At 46.1% G+C, this 17,437-nt stretch overlaps 1 protein-coding gene and 1 long non-coding RNA gene across 2 annotated transcripts; one reads left to right on the top strand and one right to left on the bottom strand.

Annotated features, from left to right (window-relative positions):
- The first annotated feature begins 2,558 nt into the window (after positions 1-2,558).
- Positions 2,559-13,667, top strand: CCKAR (cholecystokinin A receptor). Its single transcript, XM_025887579.2, has 5 exons — positions 2,559-2,685; positions 3,392-3,643; positions 6,778-7,039; positions 8,918-9,045; positions 10,157-13,667. Exons 1-5 carry the CDS (start codon positions 2,574-2,576, stop codon positions 10,687-10,689), a joined length of 1,287 nt encoding a protein of 428 aa, XP_025743364.1. The 5' UTR covers positions 2,559-2,573; the 3' UTR covers positions 10,690-13,667.
- LOC112835927 (uncharacterized) lies at positions 6,051-8,956 on the bottom strand. Its single transcript, XR_003211337.2, has 4 exons — positions 8,819-8,956; positions 8,620-8,723; positions 7,379-7,455; positions 6,051-6,118 (listed from the first exon to the last, which is right to left on the bottom strand). It is a non-coding gene; the product is annotated as an uncharacterized lncRNA (long non-coding RNA).
- Positions 13,668-17,437: the final 3,770 nt, after the last annotated feature.

The following is a 17,437-nucleotide window of genomic DNA, read 5'->3' as shown; positions in this document are numbered from 1 at the left end:
ACTCCTTGGGAGTTTAGGATATCTCCAGTCCCCAACCTACTATACTTTACCCTCACTTTCTGCCATCCGCTGGACACAAGTGGAATAGAGAGGAAAGGAGGGGATGAGGAAGGAAGGAAGGAAGGAAGGAAGGAAGGAAGGAAGGAAGGAAGGGAGGGAGGGAGGGAGGGAGGGAGGGAGGGAGGGAGGAAAGGGACGGAACTGCAGGGCAGGTCGGCGGAGCCCCCTACCCTCCTGCCCTTGGACCTGTAGCAGCACACTTCTCCACCTGCTAAAGCAGCTACTGATGGGTGTGAGGAGCCTCAGCGGCTAGAGGGACGTCAGCCCGATTGGAGCAACTCAGCAGCCAGCTGCTGGGAAGAGCAGGAGGGTGAAATTTAGCCACTCCCTGGGCTCAAAACCTGAATGTTTATCCCTCCCCAGATCAGGCCAGCACAGCACTGGGTCCGCTCCTAGTGGGCAGGGTCACATCGGTCTGCAGGCTGGAAAGATCCAGCCAACAGGACACGTGGCAGGAAGGATAAGCAGACAGGAGGGCCCTGGCAACAAATGGGCTACATGATCAACAAAGAAGGTTCCAAGCCGCAGGAAGTGGAGCGAGGATGCGTAGGCCAGAGCTACCAAGGGGTATGCAGCGCTGGTTCTCACCAGCAAATCATGGAGCCACTCTGAGTCTCAGTTTCCTCCTGCATAGAAGGAAAATAATAACTATTATTTGATGGCTATTGATATTGTGATCTGTGATTGGGTGAACACGTTTATTTATTTATTTTTTTTAAGATTTTATTTCTTAGAACACCTGGGTAGCTCTGTGGGTTAAGCGACTGCCTTCGGCTCAGGTCGTGATCCTGGAGTCCCGGGATCGAGTCCCGCATCGGGCTCCCTGCTCAGTGAGGAGCCTGCTTCTCCCTCTCCCAGTCCGCCTGCTTGTGTGTGCACGCTCTCCCGAACAGATAAATAAGTAAATAAGTAAAAAATTTATCTGTCAGGGGGAGAGAGTGAGCGCACACAACCGGGGGAGAGGCAGGCAGAGGGAGAGGGAGATTTGTCACTCTAGGTGCCACTCTATCTTCCCAGCCCACATCCTCAGCCTCCACAGCAAAAATACCAGTTAGTTCATCTGCATTCAGCAAAGATGCAGTGCGTAGCTCTGCCAACTGAGAGAGCTGTCAGTACACAAGGGCCCCAGAGATACCTAGGAAATAGACCCACTGTCTGCCAGTCACGTGGCATGTCAGAAACACAGGTCCCGCAGCTGCCATCTGCTTCGCCAAAGGTCTGACCTGAGGAGACCATCTGTATGACAGACACTGAGGGGCTTGGGAGGGCAACAGAGCTTCTCAGAAAACCCAGACCCCACCCCACCCCAAGGCTGGTCTTCCTCTCTAATCTTACCTCTCACTGTTTGCCCCTCACTCACTTCTACTGTTACCTGTTCCCCAAAGAGGCCACGCTCATTTCCACCTCAGGGCCTTTGCACTTGCTGTGACCTCTGCTGAAAACACCGTTCTTCCTGCCTAGAAGAAGCTTTCCCCAGATCTTCCCTAGGCTTCCTCCTCCTTGTCTTCCAGATGTCAGATCATGGTCCCCTCCTTCGGAAGGCCTTTCCTGACCACCTCACCTAAATTAGTGCCCCCAGTCCATTCCTCTCCATTGCATCATCTGGCTTCCCTTCCTTCGTGGTGCTTGACACTATCTGAAAGGATCTTGTTCATTATTTGCTTCTGTGTTCAGAGAGCACTTGGCAAATGGTTGACTCTCAATGAATATGCACTGAATGAATGGACAAATGAATAAATGAATGAATGGGAGATCTTACTAACTTTTCTGGTAATAAGGATACAGAACCCTATATCCAAAAGCACCCCCTCCCCTGTCAGTTAACAAGGGCAGAGACCACGAGAAATAACACTGTGGTTGGTAACAACGTAACAACCAGAGGGCAGTTATATCTACACACATTGCTGGGCATGCTTCCAAAGCTAAAAAGGCACTAATTGCTTTTATATAAGGAGGTAGAAATGCAGTCCCTCCGTGCCCTTCAGTCCTGATGGTCTGCATTATGGTATCTGTTACCATGTTAATTGTTCCTGTCTCACACAGGCAGCCTGGGCTCTATTCTGCATGTGTCTGGGTTGGTGACAGGTTCCTATACAGAGTAGAGAGGTACCAGGGAAGCGTGCGTGTTGTGTTCGTGCATGTGTATCCGTGTGTGTACAAGTGTGTATAAGAGCAGTGACACTCCGGGAAGGGTTAACTCGCAGTCCAGCTCTCTGTGCTCAGGGCCCTAAGACTGGCCCAGGAATGGGAGGGGTGGGCTCGGAAGGTGGAGCAGGCTTGGCTTGCCTGAGCTGCCTTTTCCAAGACAGGAGAGCAAATGCTTGCCCAGCTGGACCGAGCGGGGTGAACTCACGTCGCCTTTAGGAATGGCTGCAGAAGCCCACACCTGGAAATCCCTCCCTCCCTGTCCCTGCACGGCAGGTTGCATCTGGGAGGCTCTCCGGTCATTAGAGGAATGAGCTGAGGGTGAGCAATTCACCAGCTCGCCAGCACTTGGAGAACAGCAGGTGAGGATGGATGTGGTCGACAGCCTTCTCGTGAATGGAAGCGACATCACCCCTCCCTGTGAGCTGGGAATCAAAAATGAGACGCTTTTCTGCTTGGATCAGCCCCAACCTTCCAAAGGTAGGTGTCAGACGCTGTTATTTTAATTCAGAGAATGATCGAGGGGAGGGAGAAATCAGCTAAGACGAGGCTGATAGAGAAAATATAACAAAGTCCTCTTGAGACCAGGCTGGATAAAGTCATACGTTCACAAGTTTGGATAACAGATCAAAAAGCAGAACTGAGTCAAATACCCTGATTGTTGCCCACAGGAGAGTTGAGATGGGTGTATAGGACATGGGGGCGAGGGGGGGGACAAAAGCCAAGGGAGGAGGAGCTGAAGTGTCATAAGAAGGGGGTACAAGTGTCAAAGGTGGAACTTACCAGCATCACAGAAAAGGTGTTGTCACAATCGAGCTGTCACCTTTTCTTGGGGGAAATCCAGCGTGAAAAAGTGATTAAAGTGAAATCATGCTTAGCAGCTGGGAAAAGAAAGCAATCACTAGTCACTGGAGAAGCTTTGTTCTTAAGAAAAAGTGGTTCCCTGCGTGATTCTTTAACAAATTAACCTCTCGGAAGCAACGGAGTCACTCCGTGCGCTCCTCAGTTTGTTTCTGCAAAATATTGTCGATAGAGCAATAGTCGGGTTCAGTGATTGTAGACCCTTGCAAAAAAAAAAAAAAAAAAAAAAAACTGCAGGAATCACCGTTCATTTCGTGTGCTAAGGTTTTAACATTCTGTTCCCATAACCTCCGTCCCCCTGTCTCGTCCCCATTACTCTTTGCAGAGTGGCAGCCGGCCGTGCAGATTCTCCTGTACTCCGTGATTTTCCTGCTCAGCATGCTGGGGAATACGCTGGTCATCACCGTGCTGATTCGGAATAAGAGAATGAGAACTGTCACCAACATCTTCCTGCTCTCGCTGGCGGTCAGCGACCTCATGCTCTGCCTCTTCTGCATGCCCTTCAACCTCATCCCCAACCTGCTCAAGGATTTCATCTTCGGGAGTGCTGTTTGCAAGACCACCACCTACTTCATGGGTGAGTTTGCTGCTGGCGACTATTTCTGGAGCTCGCCCCAGACCCCACTCGGCCCCAGACCTTCCCAACCCCTGACAGCCTCAGCAGAGGCGTCCTGCTTAGTGAGAAAAAAACAAACAAACAAAAAAACAAAACACCCACCAAAAAAACACAAAAAAACATCTGGCTTCTTGGGGCTGTGTGCAAGGAAGCAGGTGCTGACTTTAAGGTAGGTCGGTCCTCACGTGTCGCCAGAAGTCAGTCCCCTGTGTGTCATCTGTTTCAGAGGTCAGTTTCTCAGAGTGGAATAAGTTGTTAAGCAACCACAGAAGAGGTTGGTTTTGCTTGCTTCTGCTAGAAAGAAAGAATGATTCAAGCGACTCTGTCCCTTCCTGGAAGCCACTGGTCGTAGTCTGAGCTCTGCCCAAGCTGAGCCATGGCTTTTGGGGATGGTGGGGGTGGTGGAGGAGGGTTCTTTCTGTTGTTGCTCCTGCTCTCCTAGGGAACAGGGGCTATGTGAAAATGAGTTTCATCCCAGCTCTAGATTCCTGTCTCAGGGTTCACTTCCCAGCCTGATCCCCAGGGGCTGGGACCCTCTCAGGCAGAGAGAGAGAGAGAGAGAGAGAGAGAGAGAGTCCTCTGACACTAACTGAGGAGCTGATTTTGCTCCCAGAGCCTCTGGGTCATTAAGCTCCCCCTGACTGGCTGAGACATGCAGATCAATCTGCCAAACAAAATGATGATGATAAATACAAATCCCAAGAGCCGAGATTTTTGAGTACTTTTTATGCACCAGATGTGGTACAAAGTGTTTTACTCCCACGATCTCATCTCCCAACCCAACCCTGCGAAATAAAATACAGTTGTTCTTTCCCGTCTCACCGAGGAGCGAACAGAGGCACAGAGAGGTTAATCGTGTGCCCCGGGGACACACAGGTGATAAGCCACAGAGCTGAGATTTGAACCTAGATCGGGAGCCACCACAGTGGTGGGTGAGGACGCTGCCCCAGTTTGCCAGCTGCTGGGGTTCCCCTGAAGCCGAACAAAGATGTTTCTTGGCCCTCTGTCTGCCAGACTGCCCTGGGCCTTACCCCTTCTGAGTACTAGCTGCGGGGAGGAGGAGAGGCGGGAAATGAGGGAGGGTTGTTTTTTGTTCTAACCTCAGCCTTGCAACATGGGCAGGGCTGCGTTGGCCTGGGGCCGTCCTCAGTGACGGGAAAGCTTTCAAAGCCTTGATTTCTCCCCATCGAGGCAGGGGGATCCAGCCCTCACAAAACGATGATGAATTACTGATCCGTGTGCGACGGACAACCAACCAAGAAAGTGTCCGTCCTTGTCCAAGAGCTCTGAAAATAAAAACGGACTTACAAATGAAAGGGATCATGATTAAACAATGAAGCAATAACAGTTAACTAGCATCTCCTCACGCTTTCGGCTTTCATGGCCCACCCATATGTATCTTGTGATAATATTATTCAAGAATCTTAAGTAGGGTCCGTGAAAGGAGATTTAAAACAAGTGCTTGTGTGATTGCACAACTCTGTAAATGTGCCGAAGGCCACAGAATTGCCGCTTGAAAATGGTTAATTTTTTGTGATGTTTCACCTAAAAAAAAAGTTTTTAAAAATAGCTAAAATGAAAAGCAAGAAAATTCTGAAGCTGTTTGCAATACCGTAATGGTTTTGTTGGATTTCTAAATCCGGGGATTTTGATTCTGCCCTTGATTTTGTGTTCTCCTCAATACTATTCCTAACAGTTAACATTCATTAAACTCCTTATATGCAGCCAGGAAAAAAAAAAAAATGAAAAAAAAGGAAAGAAGGAAGGAAGGAAGAGAAAAAAGAAAAGAAAAGGAAAGAAAGAAAGAAAGAAAGAAAAAGAAAGAAAGAAAGAAAGAAAGAAAGAAAGAAAGAAAGAAAGAAAGAAAGAAAGAAAGAAAGAAAGAAAGAAAGAAAAGAAAGAGTTCTTGCCTGATGGTGGGTTTATAATAACAATGAGCCCATTATACAGATTTGACTCTGAAGATGCCCAGGTTAAACTCCCTGTAATCTCAATGTCATCAGTTCCTTGGGGTAAAGTGCAGGAAAACACAGCCATCCTGTCTCAGAACATGAGTTTTTATTTAATGGTTTTGGGGTTGTAGATTCCTTCAAGTCTCTAAGGAATACTGTAAGTATTTCACCCTAGAAAAGAGAACATTTTTATACACAGTTTCAGAGAATTTATTTATACCCATAAAAGGCCCCAGGCTAAGAGCTTCTTCTCCCCAACTTAGATTCATTCTAAGGTTTAAGAAATCATGCTAAAGATAATCAGAAAAACTGACAGAATCCATGGGTGACTAGGTAAAGAATTTTTAGGGGATAAGATGTGATAATAAGTATACACACAGACAATTCAAAAGTTAAAGAAAATTAAGTTTTTTTGACTCTGCCTAAGCACATCATTGTAAATGAGGTTTTGTGATGTCTTCCTCGCCGATGATGCATGCTCGTTCTACAAAATACAGAAAAGCAAACAATAAGAAGGAAAGTTCTAGTCCTCCGGCCAGGAGCAACCTTTAGTTACAGTATAGCATGTCCTCCCTTTATCCTTCCTTTACTATGTGTTTTTTCAACAAAATGCTTTTTCAAATTTATAATGTTTCATTCTTAAAAACAGCCTGTACTAGAAAATCTCGGAAAGTTTTAATGCCTCCAGCTCAGACCCCAGTGACCTTTCAGGGTCACAGTCCTTAAGAATCTGGGTTATTAGGTCAACTTAACTCCAGGTTATGCTCAAAATGAGAGCTTCTCTCTAGGCGACTCAAAAACTTCTTCTGTGGGAGAGGAACGTATCTCAACCCCTTGGTTATTAATTAATGAGCAACTTCAGTCTGAGAAGGAGTTCAGTTGTAATCAAAGTTCAATAAACGTATCTAAAAGTGGGCAATCAGACATACTCATAAATACATTTCTTTAACTGCCTTAAATCCTTTTTGAAGCGAAGCTGGGAATCAATCATTTAAAAAAAAATACAGGTACATGATATTTCTTTCCCCTCTGAGTGTTGTCCCTCAATATCAAACCTGTGCAGAGCAGATATGCTTAAGCTAATGTGCAAATAAACTTGGGATTTCAGAGCCGTCATAACCAACTTCTTTATTCCTTTCCCAGGCACCTCTGTGAGTGTATCCACCTTTAATCTGGTAGCCATATCTCTGGAAAGATACGGTGCGATTTGCAAACCCCTGCAGTCCCGGGTCTGGCAGACCAAATCCCATGCTTTGAAGGTGATTGCCATGACCTGGTGCCTCTCCTTCACTATTATGACTCCGTACCCAATTTATAGCAACCTGGTGCCTTTTACCAAACATAACAACCAGACCGCCAATATGTGCCGCTTTCTACTGCCAAATGATGTCATGCAGCAGTCCTGGTAAGGTGGCGTGGTGTTTACTTGAGTAACACAACTTGTCACAGTGTGCAGTTTTTATAAAAACGGGAATGTATTGTCCAGAGCGGCTGGGGGAGGTCCGTGTCCAGGAGACTTTGAGGAGGATTATTCTAACTTCTTTTTAGGATAATAGTGATAGCAGACACTTAAGTGTTCTGTTTTAAATGCCATACACACATGACTTCAATCAATCCTCTTAAAACCCGATAGGGTAGGTACGGTTATTGTTCCTGTTTTGCAGATGATGAAACTGAGACTTGGAGAAGGTAAGTGAGTTGCTCAAGGTCACAGAACTAGAAGAGAGAGAGCCTCTCTGCTTACCCGCTATGCCGAATGCCTCCGGATGGTCTAGCAGGGGGTTGGCTACAGCATCTGGAGGGCTATGATTTTTCTAAGAACTGCAGATAAAGCAGAGAATGAGTCCCAAATCCTGTGTGGTTTTTCTTTTTTTAGAGCTGCAGCTACAGTACTGGCACAGAACACTTCACTAGAAATAAACACGCGAGATTCTAAGACTTTCTTTGCTTACTAGCCGACTGACATTGGACAAGTGCAAATAACCTCTCCGAGGGTCAGGTTCTTTATGCAATGATATAATAGAGTTTTTTTTTTTTTAATCTACCTCATTGGTGACTATAAGAGTCAAAGGAGAGCCTGTGTATGAAAATGTCATTAAATATTCTAAAAAAATACAAATGCAGGGTATTACGTTTACTAATTCCAGGCATATTTTAGAATCAGGGAACTAGATATTCAAAAACGGCTCAAAACTGAGATAATCTCTGCTTTCTTTGCCTTCCTTTTTTTTTTATTTCAACCAAGTACACACACACACACACACACACACACACACACACACACGGTTATGTTGCAAATGAGAGAAACATTTCCAAGACTTGAAAAGGAATCTTATCAAAACATGTCCAATTGAAATGAGAAATGGCCAGCCACTGTGAGTCTCTGACAATTTTATGGCCTAATCCTGTAACCTTACACATGCCAGACTGCAAAAATGATTTAGGGGCCAGACTCATGAAGGAGGCTGTGGGGCTTCAGGAATCAAACATGTTTAGAGAAAGCATAGCTCTGCCCCACCAGGCACTAGAAGGAGCCCACCACTGTGACAATGGGGCAGAAACAGCCAGAACACCCTATTTTGCAAAACCACGGAGGCCATCCATCATCCCTACCTATGCGCTTGATGGTTCTGTTTTGTAAAGTCAACAAATAGTGTGTTGTGATGCTTAAGAGCATGGGTTCTAGAATCATGTATTCCTTGGGTTCAAATCCCACCTTTGCCACTCGGTGTGTGACTCTGGACGAATGATTTAGTCTCTATAAATCTGTTTCCTCACGTATAAAATAGGCATTATGATAACAGTACCTACCTCAAAGGTTACTATGGGAATTAAATCTAGTGTTGCATATATATATATATATATGAAATATTATTATATATACAATGCTTAGCCTAGTGTGTCATGCAGTAAGTCCTCGATGAATGTAAGCTCTTATCAGTATTTATGTTTTTGGTAAGAGCTTTATTGAGATTATTCACATGCCTTTGCTGTTCTTAAGTTCTCATTGGTTTCACATGAAGGCTTGTTTCAGGCACAGAACACACCAGCCTTTTCCAACTTAACTAGTCCTTCATAATAGACTTTATCTGAAAAAAAGAAGAGAAATAAGCAACTTCGAATAACCGAACCTCCAGATATAGTATTTCCAAGGCTATTAAATACTAGTAATTAATATCTTTACCCAGACCAGTTGAAATGGAGATGAATCCTATCTTTTCCATCCTGTCTGAGTTTGAAATACTAGAGTTGATGGTTATTGAATTTCTTCTTATTTTATTAGGCACACGTTCCTGTTACTGATTCTTTTTCTTATTCCCGGGATCGTGATGATGGTGGCATATGGATTGATCTCTCTGGAACTTTACCAAGGAATAAAGTTTGATGCTCTCCAGAAGAAGTCTGCTAGGGGTAACTACCTCTTTGCTGTATGGTTTATGCCAAAATATCCAAAAGCTTGGTTCCTATAACAGAAATAGTTATACCCAGAGTGTGTGTTGGAGATTTTTGGAAGTATCCTTGGGAGAGACTCTGTGTCGTAAGGCACAGTCAAGAGACCTAGTGTCCCTATTCCCTCATCTGTAAAATGGAGAAATTGTCCCTCTCAAAGCGGACCTAACACGCATATACCCAGTTATCAGCTCAGGGCCCGTGTGTCCCTCGCTGTCTGCAGTGCTGCATTCCAACAGACCCCTCCTTCCACAACTGCAGGGAATTGTAACTCCAACCCCCCATCCTCTGTCGTTCCTTTCCTTGTCACCCTGCAGTTGCCCAAAACCTAACTTCTTCCCACTCATTGTAATCCGCTAGCCACTACAATTTACCCCGACACCTTTGTCGATATAACTTTTTGCCCTTCTCATTCCACCCCTTCATTCAGCTCTTTTACGGCAACTTATATGTCTCCAGGGCTTCTTTGGTTTTGGTTGATTTTTGCTCATTATCCAGGTTTCCCAGTAAAAGCATTCTGGAAGCTTACAAAGCAAGCAGGGACCTTTTCCCTGAGGATCTGGGAAAAGAAAGAGTGTGAATATTCATTCTTTAGTAATTCTTATCCTTATAATTGACATCCATAAAATATTTTTTATTATATACTATGTATATGATAGACTATTTATTATTGTTGTTGTTTTTAAGATTTTACTTCTTTATTTGAGAGAGACAAGAGAGAGTGAGGGGAGGGGCACAGGGAGAGGAGAGAATCTCAAGCAGACTCTGGTGGGCTCAGTGCAGAGCCCAGTGCGGGGCTGGATCTCAAGACCCGGAGATCAAGACCTGAGCGGAAACCAAGAGTTGGAGGCTCAACCAACTGAGCCACCCAGGCACCCCACATTATTTTATTAAAGTAGCTTTCCATTTGAAGGAAAGGACTACTGTAGATCAGTACTTACCCATACCAGCACAGGCCCAAGGATGCCTGCCCCCTGCTTCAGTTCCAGTTTGGTTTGATCCCCTCGATGGAGGGGGCGTCTGCCCCGCGTGACCCATCCCCAACAATAAGCCATGTCACTTGCCCATCCAGACAGGAAACCAAGCACCGGCAGCAGCGGCCGGTATGAGGACAGCGATGGGTGTTACCTGCAGAAGGCCAAGCCCCGCAGGAAGCTGGAGCTTCAGCAGCTGTCCACCCCCAGCAGCGGCGGGGTCAACCGCATCAGGAGTAGCAGCTCCACCGCCAACCTCATGGCCAAGAAGCGCGTGATCCGCATGCTCATGGTCATCGTGGTCCTCTTCTTCCTGTGCTGGATGCCCATCTTCAGCGCCAACGCCTGGCGGGCCTATGACACGGCCTCGGCCGAGCGCCGCCTCTCAGGGACCCCCATTTCCTTCATCCTCCTGCTGTCCTACACCTCCTCCTGCGTCAACCCCATCATCTACTGCTTCATGAACAAACGGTTCCGCCTCGGCTTCATGGCCACCTTCCCCTGCTGCCCCAACCCCGGTCCCCCAGGAGCGAGAGGAGAGGTGGGAGAGGAGGAAGAAGGTAGGACCACGGGCGCCTCTCTGTCCAGGTATTCCTACAGCCACATGAGCGCCTCGGCGCCGCCCCCCTGAGCTGGGCCCGCCTCCAGCGCCGCAGGAAGGAGGGGCGGAGGGGGGAGACCCGAAGGAAGATTCCATTGCCCGTGGGAACTGTTCATTGTCTGCTTTTCATCCTTCATCCGGGTTCCGGGAGAAACTCCCGCAGAGCGGGGCTGTGACTTGGTTTCTGGGCAATTCAGGCAGGAAGGGTTCAGTAACATTCACCATCAGAAACACCTCAACAGGCCAGTCACAGGAGTCCAACAGGGCTCATACTACAAATGCGAGGCCAAACACGTGGTCCAAATGGAGATGTGAACCCTACTTAAGCTTTAGAAGTTTCTAGAACATCCAAGGTGGGCTCTCATTCCCCCTGGTGACACAGTTCTGGGCTCTGCTTCATCTGCTGATGCAGAAGTGTGGAGGCTGCTTTGCCTCTGGAGAGTCTATCATGCACATAGTGTAGCCACCACCCTCATCATGACCACAAAAAGGGGACATGAAGCAAACCCTCTTCTGGCCATTTTTCTGAAGTAAGACAACAGCCTGACTTTTTCTTTTTGAGGTTGGCCAGGGCCATTCAGAGACATAATTTTATGGTGTCATCAAGAGAGCATAAGGAATGTTATCTAAAGAGATTGAATTGGGAATTTATGTTTCTAAAAAGAAAAGAGATTTGCGGCAAATAGCTGAGTGGAATGCCATCTTCCCATCATTACATTAAGAGCCAGAAGGCACGCAGAAAATTTTTTCTACTTTAATGATATATATCGCTTAACTCCAACTTTATATGGCGATATGGAACCCCATGGCTTCTTTGCCTCAATTTCTCAGACTCATCTGGCACTGCCTCTTTCCCAGAAGGACTCCAGGTACAAAGGAGAGTTGTAACCTATGTGTACCTGTCCAAGGGTGGAAGCAGAAACATGTATAGTCAGTCCCAGAAGAAAAACTGGCACACTCGGACTCCACTCGCAAATAGCTTTGAAGGTCAAAGCTGTCTGTCCCATTGAATATAACCTATGTATTGGTCAGTAATTGTATTAAGTTGGTATATATGTACAAACCAAACATATAAGTATGTTCTTTACATATAAGTATATTCTCCAGTGTGTTTAAAAAAGAAAAAAAATAGTGAATGGATGTTGGAATTCAGTAATTGTTATCATTTTACATTCCTTCACAACAGCTAGAGTTCCATGTGAACTTTTCCTTGCAAAACTAGGGTTGAAATCTCTCTCCTCCAATTCAGAAATCTCAATTAAAATAAGACATGAGCTATAAATTTAGATAGTAGGGAGTACATTTCTAGAATAGAATGTATCAATCCGCTCCGCCAGCCCTTCTTTTTCTTTCTTTTTTTTTTTTTCAGGGTAATATTGTCTTGACTATTTAAATAAATTAACACAGGCATTTTTGACAGAAACAAGTGCACATGCTAGTGTAGGAATAAAAAAGGAAAGAAGGAGGGAAGGAAGGAGAGAGGGAAGGAGGGAAGGAAGGAAGGAAGGAAGGAAGGAAGGAAGGAAGGAAGGAAGGAAGGAAGGAAGGAAGGAAGGAAGGAAGGAAGGAAGGAAGTTAGTTCATAGTGTCCATGCCTCCAAGCGTCTGACAAGTGAGCTTTTCTTTTCCGGGCTTTCATGGGACCATGACCATCCATTGTTCCAGACCTGACATTCTTCAGGATGCACAAAGGTCAGTGATTTCAATCATGGAAAAAAAAAATCCGTGTGAAAAGGAGAAAGGGAAGACAGTGGCAAGAAGGGGTCATGAATAGGGGAAGGGATATTGTGTAATTTAAGATGTGTCACCATTTAATTTTTTGGGTGGGATGGCTGTGTGCTAACAGACGAAACATTAATGAGAACATGACCATTTATTATAGGGGACTTTTCAAGCCAGATGTTAGTTTTTCTATTTCTCAGGCTGCCGTGTCATGTCAGTATTTATAACCAGTCATCTCAAATATTTCAAGATAAAAAAATTCAATGGACTAAAGCACGTACTGCTAAATGATAAAAGGAATAAGATGTGAAATTGTCTCCATTATTTAAGTAAATTCTACAAAACCTACAATTTTCCTTCCAGAAGAAAAAGCCTTCCCCTTTGACAGTGTTAGCCTATAAATAAAGATAAATTAGGCCCTCCCCCCATTACTGGGAAAGTCTGGAAGTTCCAAAGGTGTGTTAACATCTGCATAGGGCTGCCAGATTTAGCAAATAAAAATACGGGATGTCCAGTTAAATTCTAATTTCAAATAAGTAACAAATAATATTTTTTTAGCATGAGTATGCCCCTTGCACTAACGTACATCCTGCATTTTATCTGGCAGCCCTACTTTAAAATAATTTAAAAACTACACAAATATATAAATAAGATTTCCCAGATATAGGACAGTAATATGCCTCTGTTCACTAAAATTCATTGGATGGTCTTTCATATAATGGAAGCTTTTTTAAAAAAGAAGAAAAATGCTATTAACTTTCAGAATCTGTGTCTGACCTTTGGGAACGGTATCGTCAACAGGCTGATTTTACTTAGGAAACATTTTTATTAACATAAAGCTATTCAAGTACTTTGTGGAATCAGCTGCCTTTATTTCATGCTGCAGTGGATTACTAATTTGAATTGGAACAAAAGCGGCCCATACAGTTAAGAAAACAGATTCACAAAGTTCCTGGGATTTTCTAGTGTTTTCAGGTAGCTTCCACACATCACCAGTGCAGTGAATTACAACTTGTGTCTTTGATCTTTACTTAACCGATATGTCCCAATGGTTTCTGGTGCCCCCGTTACTGTGGTAATTTCTCATGATAAACTTGTAGTGGTGAATGAGCAATGCATGTATCTATATGTTGGTCACACATGTTTGCGTATGCTTAACATGTATCTCCTCCATTCGGTTAAAATGTAATCATGAGACACGTGACAATAGCTGTTGAACCTCCAACCTCCACTGTAATTCCTTCCAGTGTTTTGCCCAGCACTCTGCACACTGGGATTGCTCAATAAATATTGTGACTGACCTCTGCTCTGCCCCCTATGCTTTGAAAGCGCTCTTTCCATCCACAGTAGCAATTCTCAACAAGGGGGCATACTCTTGGGGGAGTATCCAGAATTTCTGGAAGGCTTTTCCCAACACCCAAGAGCTGGCTATGTGAGTATCTGCTGTCATCTCTCCCTTTCCTTTGCTCTCTTCCTGGGTGTGTGTGTGTGTGTGCGCATGCATGTGTGTGCGTGGGTGTGTGCGTGCGTGTGCGTGGGGGTGTGGGGGTGTGCATGTGCAACTGGAGATGTTACTAATGGGAGGATATTGCGTCTGTGAACAGTGCTAGACACAGATTTTTTTAAAAGGACCAGGCAAAGGACATCTAAAGTGGTCAAAAGTCATAGAAACAGAAAGTAGAAGAGCGGTTACCGAGGGCTGGGGGAGCAAGCGAGGAGGAGGAGTTCGTGTTTAGCAAGTATAGAGTTTTCATGTTGCAAGATGAAAAGTTCTGGAGATCTGTTGTACAACAATGTGAAAATACTTAACAGTACTGAACTGTACACCTAAAAATGGTGAAGGTGGTAAATTTAACATTGTATTTTTTTAGCAAGATAGAAAAGTGGGGGAGGGGTTGGTCTACCATATCCTTCGATTTTGCTCTTCCCTGCCCTCATTCTCTTTAAGGAGAATAGCAAAGAACCATCACAACGATCCTAATCCATCTAAAGTACCCAACTGACTCCTTAGGGCTGTAAATACTATCGAAGCCCACTTGGTGCCCTTAGCTTTTCTCTCCCATCCATTGTTCTCCTGTATGACCCCTCTGACAGCATTTCTGCTCCAACCAAGGTGCTCCATCCCTCTGCTTCCTTGATTTGGATGTGTCTGGCCTCCCTGGAGTCCTAGCCACCCTCAAATGGAATATCGATTGCAAATTTCCTAGACCAGCTCCTGTAGCGAAGGGCCAGCTGCGCCCCACACGGCTTCTCTTAAAGCCCAGCCTGTGAGGATTCCTAGCTCCTCCTTCTTGCCCAGGAAGAGAGGTCAGACAAGCATGAATTATCCAGCACCCATAGCACATAGAGGTGCTCGTAAGTGTTTGGGGCCGGGGGCGGGGGGGGGGGGGGGGGGGGGGGTGAATGAATGAGTGAACGAATGAATACATCTGAATGGAGTTGTTCCTCAATGCTAGTTCTCTCCTGGCCACTTGGGGGCAGGGCGAGCATCTTGCACAGAGTATGCAGTGGTGCTTGACAAAGGACAATGCTGATGGGCAGCCACACTGTTTCTCGTCCTCCACAATGTACATGAAATCCAGCTGACCCGGCATTCAAGTTCCCTGACATAAACACCTCCTCTGTGGGCAAAGCAGATGCACTCTGGACCACAAGTCCGGAAGCCTGTGTCCCAACTGTAGCCCTCTTGCTAGGTCGCTGTGTGGCTCCAGGCAAGTCACACGCCCTCTCTGGGTATCAGTTCCTTCCTGTGAGAAATGAGACGTTGTCCGATCCCTCTCTGATACTCTGTGACTTGGTGGCTCAGAATTTGCTGTGTCCTCTTCTTGACCCACACCTGCTCTTTAATTTCATTGGCTTCCGTTGACTTTGCAATCGGAGGAATCTCCTTGACACCCAAGCACAGAACCACCTCTGAGGAAGCCTTGACCTCTGGAACACCTCTGTGAGAAGCCTGCCAGGGCGAGAAAGCGCAGGGCCCAGAGAGGACTCTGCCAGCCCTCAGCCCCTTCTAGGCCCCAGCTGCCCAGAGCCATCTGTGGGAAGCCAGTCCCTGCAACACCAGCCCCCGTTGCCCTTGGAATGCCTGCATAAAAAGCCACTCCTGAGATAAATTTAGCCTAGGTAAGAGGGGACCAACACTGATTAAAGCCTATTTTATGCACTGTGGCAAGTCACTGCAGGTGACAGCAGGTGACAAGAAATACTCCTAAAAGGAGGAACCAATGTTTGCTATGCATTTACTTCTCAAAGCAAGGTGTGGGAGGCATCATGGTCCACATCTCACCGGTAAGGAAACTGAGGCTCCGAGGGCGTGGTAATGTGTCCGAGGTCCCGCAGCTGGTAAATGACAGGATGGGGGCCCATTCTAATGTCGCCAGGCTGCTGTGGAGATGAGGTGACAGCTAGCGCTTCAAGAAGGCAGGCCGGCTGTTCTGTTTCCAGTGATGCTTTCCAGTTCCTAGTCCTTGTGCTATGACGTTCCCAAGGAAGAGAGGTCCCGTCTGTGTCCCCCTCCCCTCCCTCCCTCCGCTGACGGTGGTCCTCTCTCTGAGCTCCCTGGACGTGGAGGATTTGAAAGCTGGCTTTGCTCACAGTGACCTGGATGTTGCTAGCCCTGTGTTTATTTTTAGAAGAAAGATAACACACATTGCCACCTCACAGGGAAGCCGAGAGATAATGTCAGTAAACAAGCTTTCACCCCTTCGTGGATCATTGACATTATTAAGGCAAATCTATTCTCTCAGAATCATCGGAGAGGAGACAAACACAGGGCCAATTTACCCAGCAGCCTGCAGTGCAGAGCTCCCCACTCTGCCCATTCACCGGATCCCTGTTTAGCAAGTCCCCCTTTCCTGGTGAAATTGGCAGATTATTGTTACCTGCAGGGCACCACTAGGATGCCCGGATGTCCCCCACCCCCCGCGCCCTTCCACCCGGCCCCAAACTCATCATATCTGAGATGGAGCCATTTGTCATATCCCACAACACTTCTCCCGGTTCTCTCTACCTGCCCATGGTACCCTCACTCTCTCAGATCCTCAGGCTCAAAATTGGACTCATCTTTTACAAGGTGGTATCCGAAAGCAGTGGAGAACGTGGACTTTGATGTCAGGAAGTTGACATTCCTAGATTGAATTCCTAACCCAGACCCAGCAGCATTCACCGGCTGTAGGACTGGAGGCCATTACGCAGGGGGCCAAGCGTGCAGTCCTTGTCCATAGTACTCACCTCAGGGGTGTGAAGGAAATTAAGGATACTGAATTTAAAATAATATCAAAGGATCTTAAAGGAAACTTTCTGGACTCAGATTGTAGCTATAGACAGAAGTGGCAAGTCATCAAACATTCCAAAAGGGGGACTCGCTGCAGTCCCCTGATTTGCGAAGAGACAGTGAGACTTGTTCTAGAATACATGTTTCTTCACCTTTCTCCTGCTTGTATGAACACAAAAGAGAAAGAGAGAGGATTTCTCTGAAGAGTGCTGTAAATTGAGCGGGTGGAGAATTCTGTGCCATTGTCTACTCCTCTCACCATAGAACCAAGCAAGAGAGACTTCCAGAAACATCTGGAGAGAGCGGAATTTTTGCCAGAATGGAAAACTGACATCTCGTCCTTCTTTTCATGGGACCTCGGTTTGGGGAAAAGTTCCAAGGGAACTTGTGTCTCCTGGATTCAGGATTTGTTTCTTTTATCTCATGTTGTAAAGGGTTCAAGAAGAGCCTGGCTGGCACTGGCTTCCCAAGGATGGAGAGTGTCTTAGTTGGTTTGAGCTGCTATAGCAATAATCCCCTAAACTGGGGGGCTTAAGCAACAGAAATGTATTCCCCACAGTTCTGAAAGCTGGGAAGCCCAAGATCAAGGTGCTGGCTGATTTGGTTCATCATGAGACCCTCTTCGTGGTTCACAGAAGGATGCCCTCTTGCTTCAGATGAAGGAGAGAGACTCCCTCTGTCTCTTCTTACAGGGGCACTAATCTCACTCGTGAGGGCTCCACCCTCATGCCCCAAAGGCCCCTCCTCCTAATACCCTCATGCTGGGGATTGGGGTTCAACATG

Source organism: Callorhinus ursinus, unplaced genomic scaffold, assembly GCF_003265705.2.
Source record: "Callorhinus ursinus isolate GAN/ISIS: 27379988/994484 unplaced genomic scaffold, GSC_fseal_2.0 scaffold4, whole genome shotgun sequence".
Classification (NCBI taxonomy): domain Eukaryota; kingdom Metazoa; phylum Chordata; class Mammalia; order Carnivora; family Otariidae; genus Callorhinus; species Callorhinus ursinus.
Note: the sequence above shows the minus strand (reverse complement) of the source record. Positions and strands in the feature narration are given on the sequence as shown.

What these genes read in the sequence shown, in the direction of transcription:
- CCKAR (XM_025887579.2), top strand. Translation starts at nt 2,574, where the DNA reads ATGGATGTGGTCGACAGCCTTCTCGTGAATGGAAGCGACATCACCCCT. An exon ending in TCAGCCCCAACCTTCCAAAG is followed by an intron (nt 2,686 to 3,391) that starts GTAGGTGTCAGA and finishes TACTCTTTGCAG; the next exon opens with AGTGGCAGCCGGCCGTGCAG. An exon ending in CCAGAAGAAGTCTGCTAGGG is followed by an intron (nt 9,046 to 10,156) that starts GTAACTACCTCT and finishes TTGCCCATCCAG; the next exon opens with ACAGGAAACCAAGCACCGGC.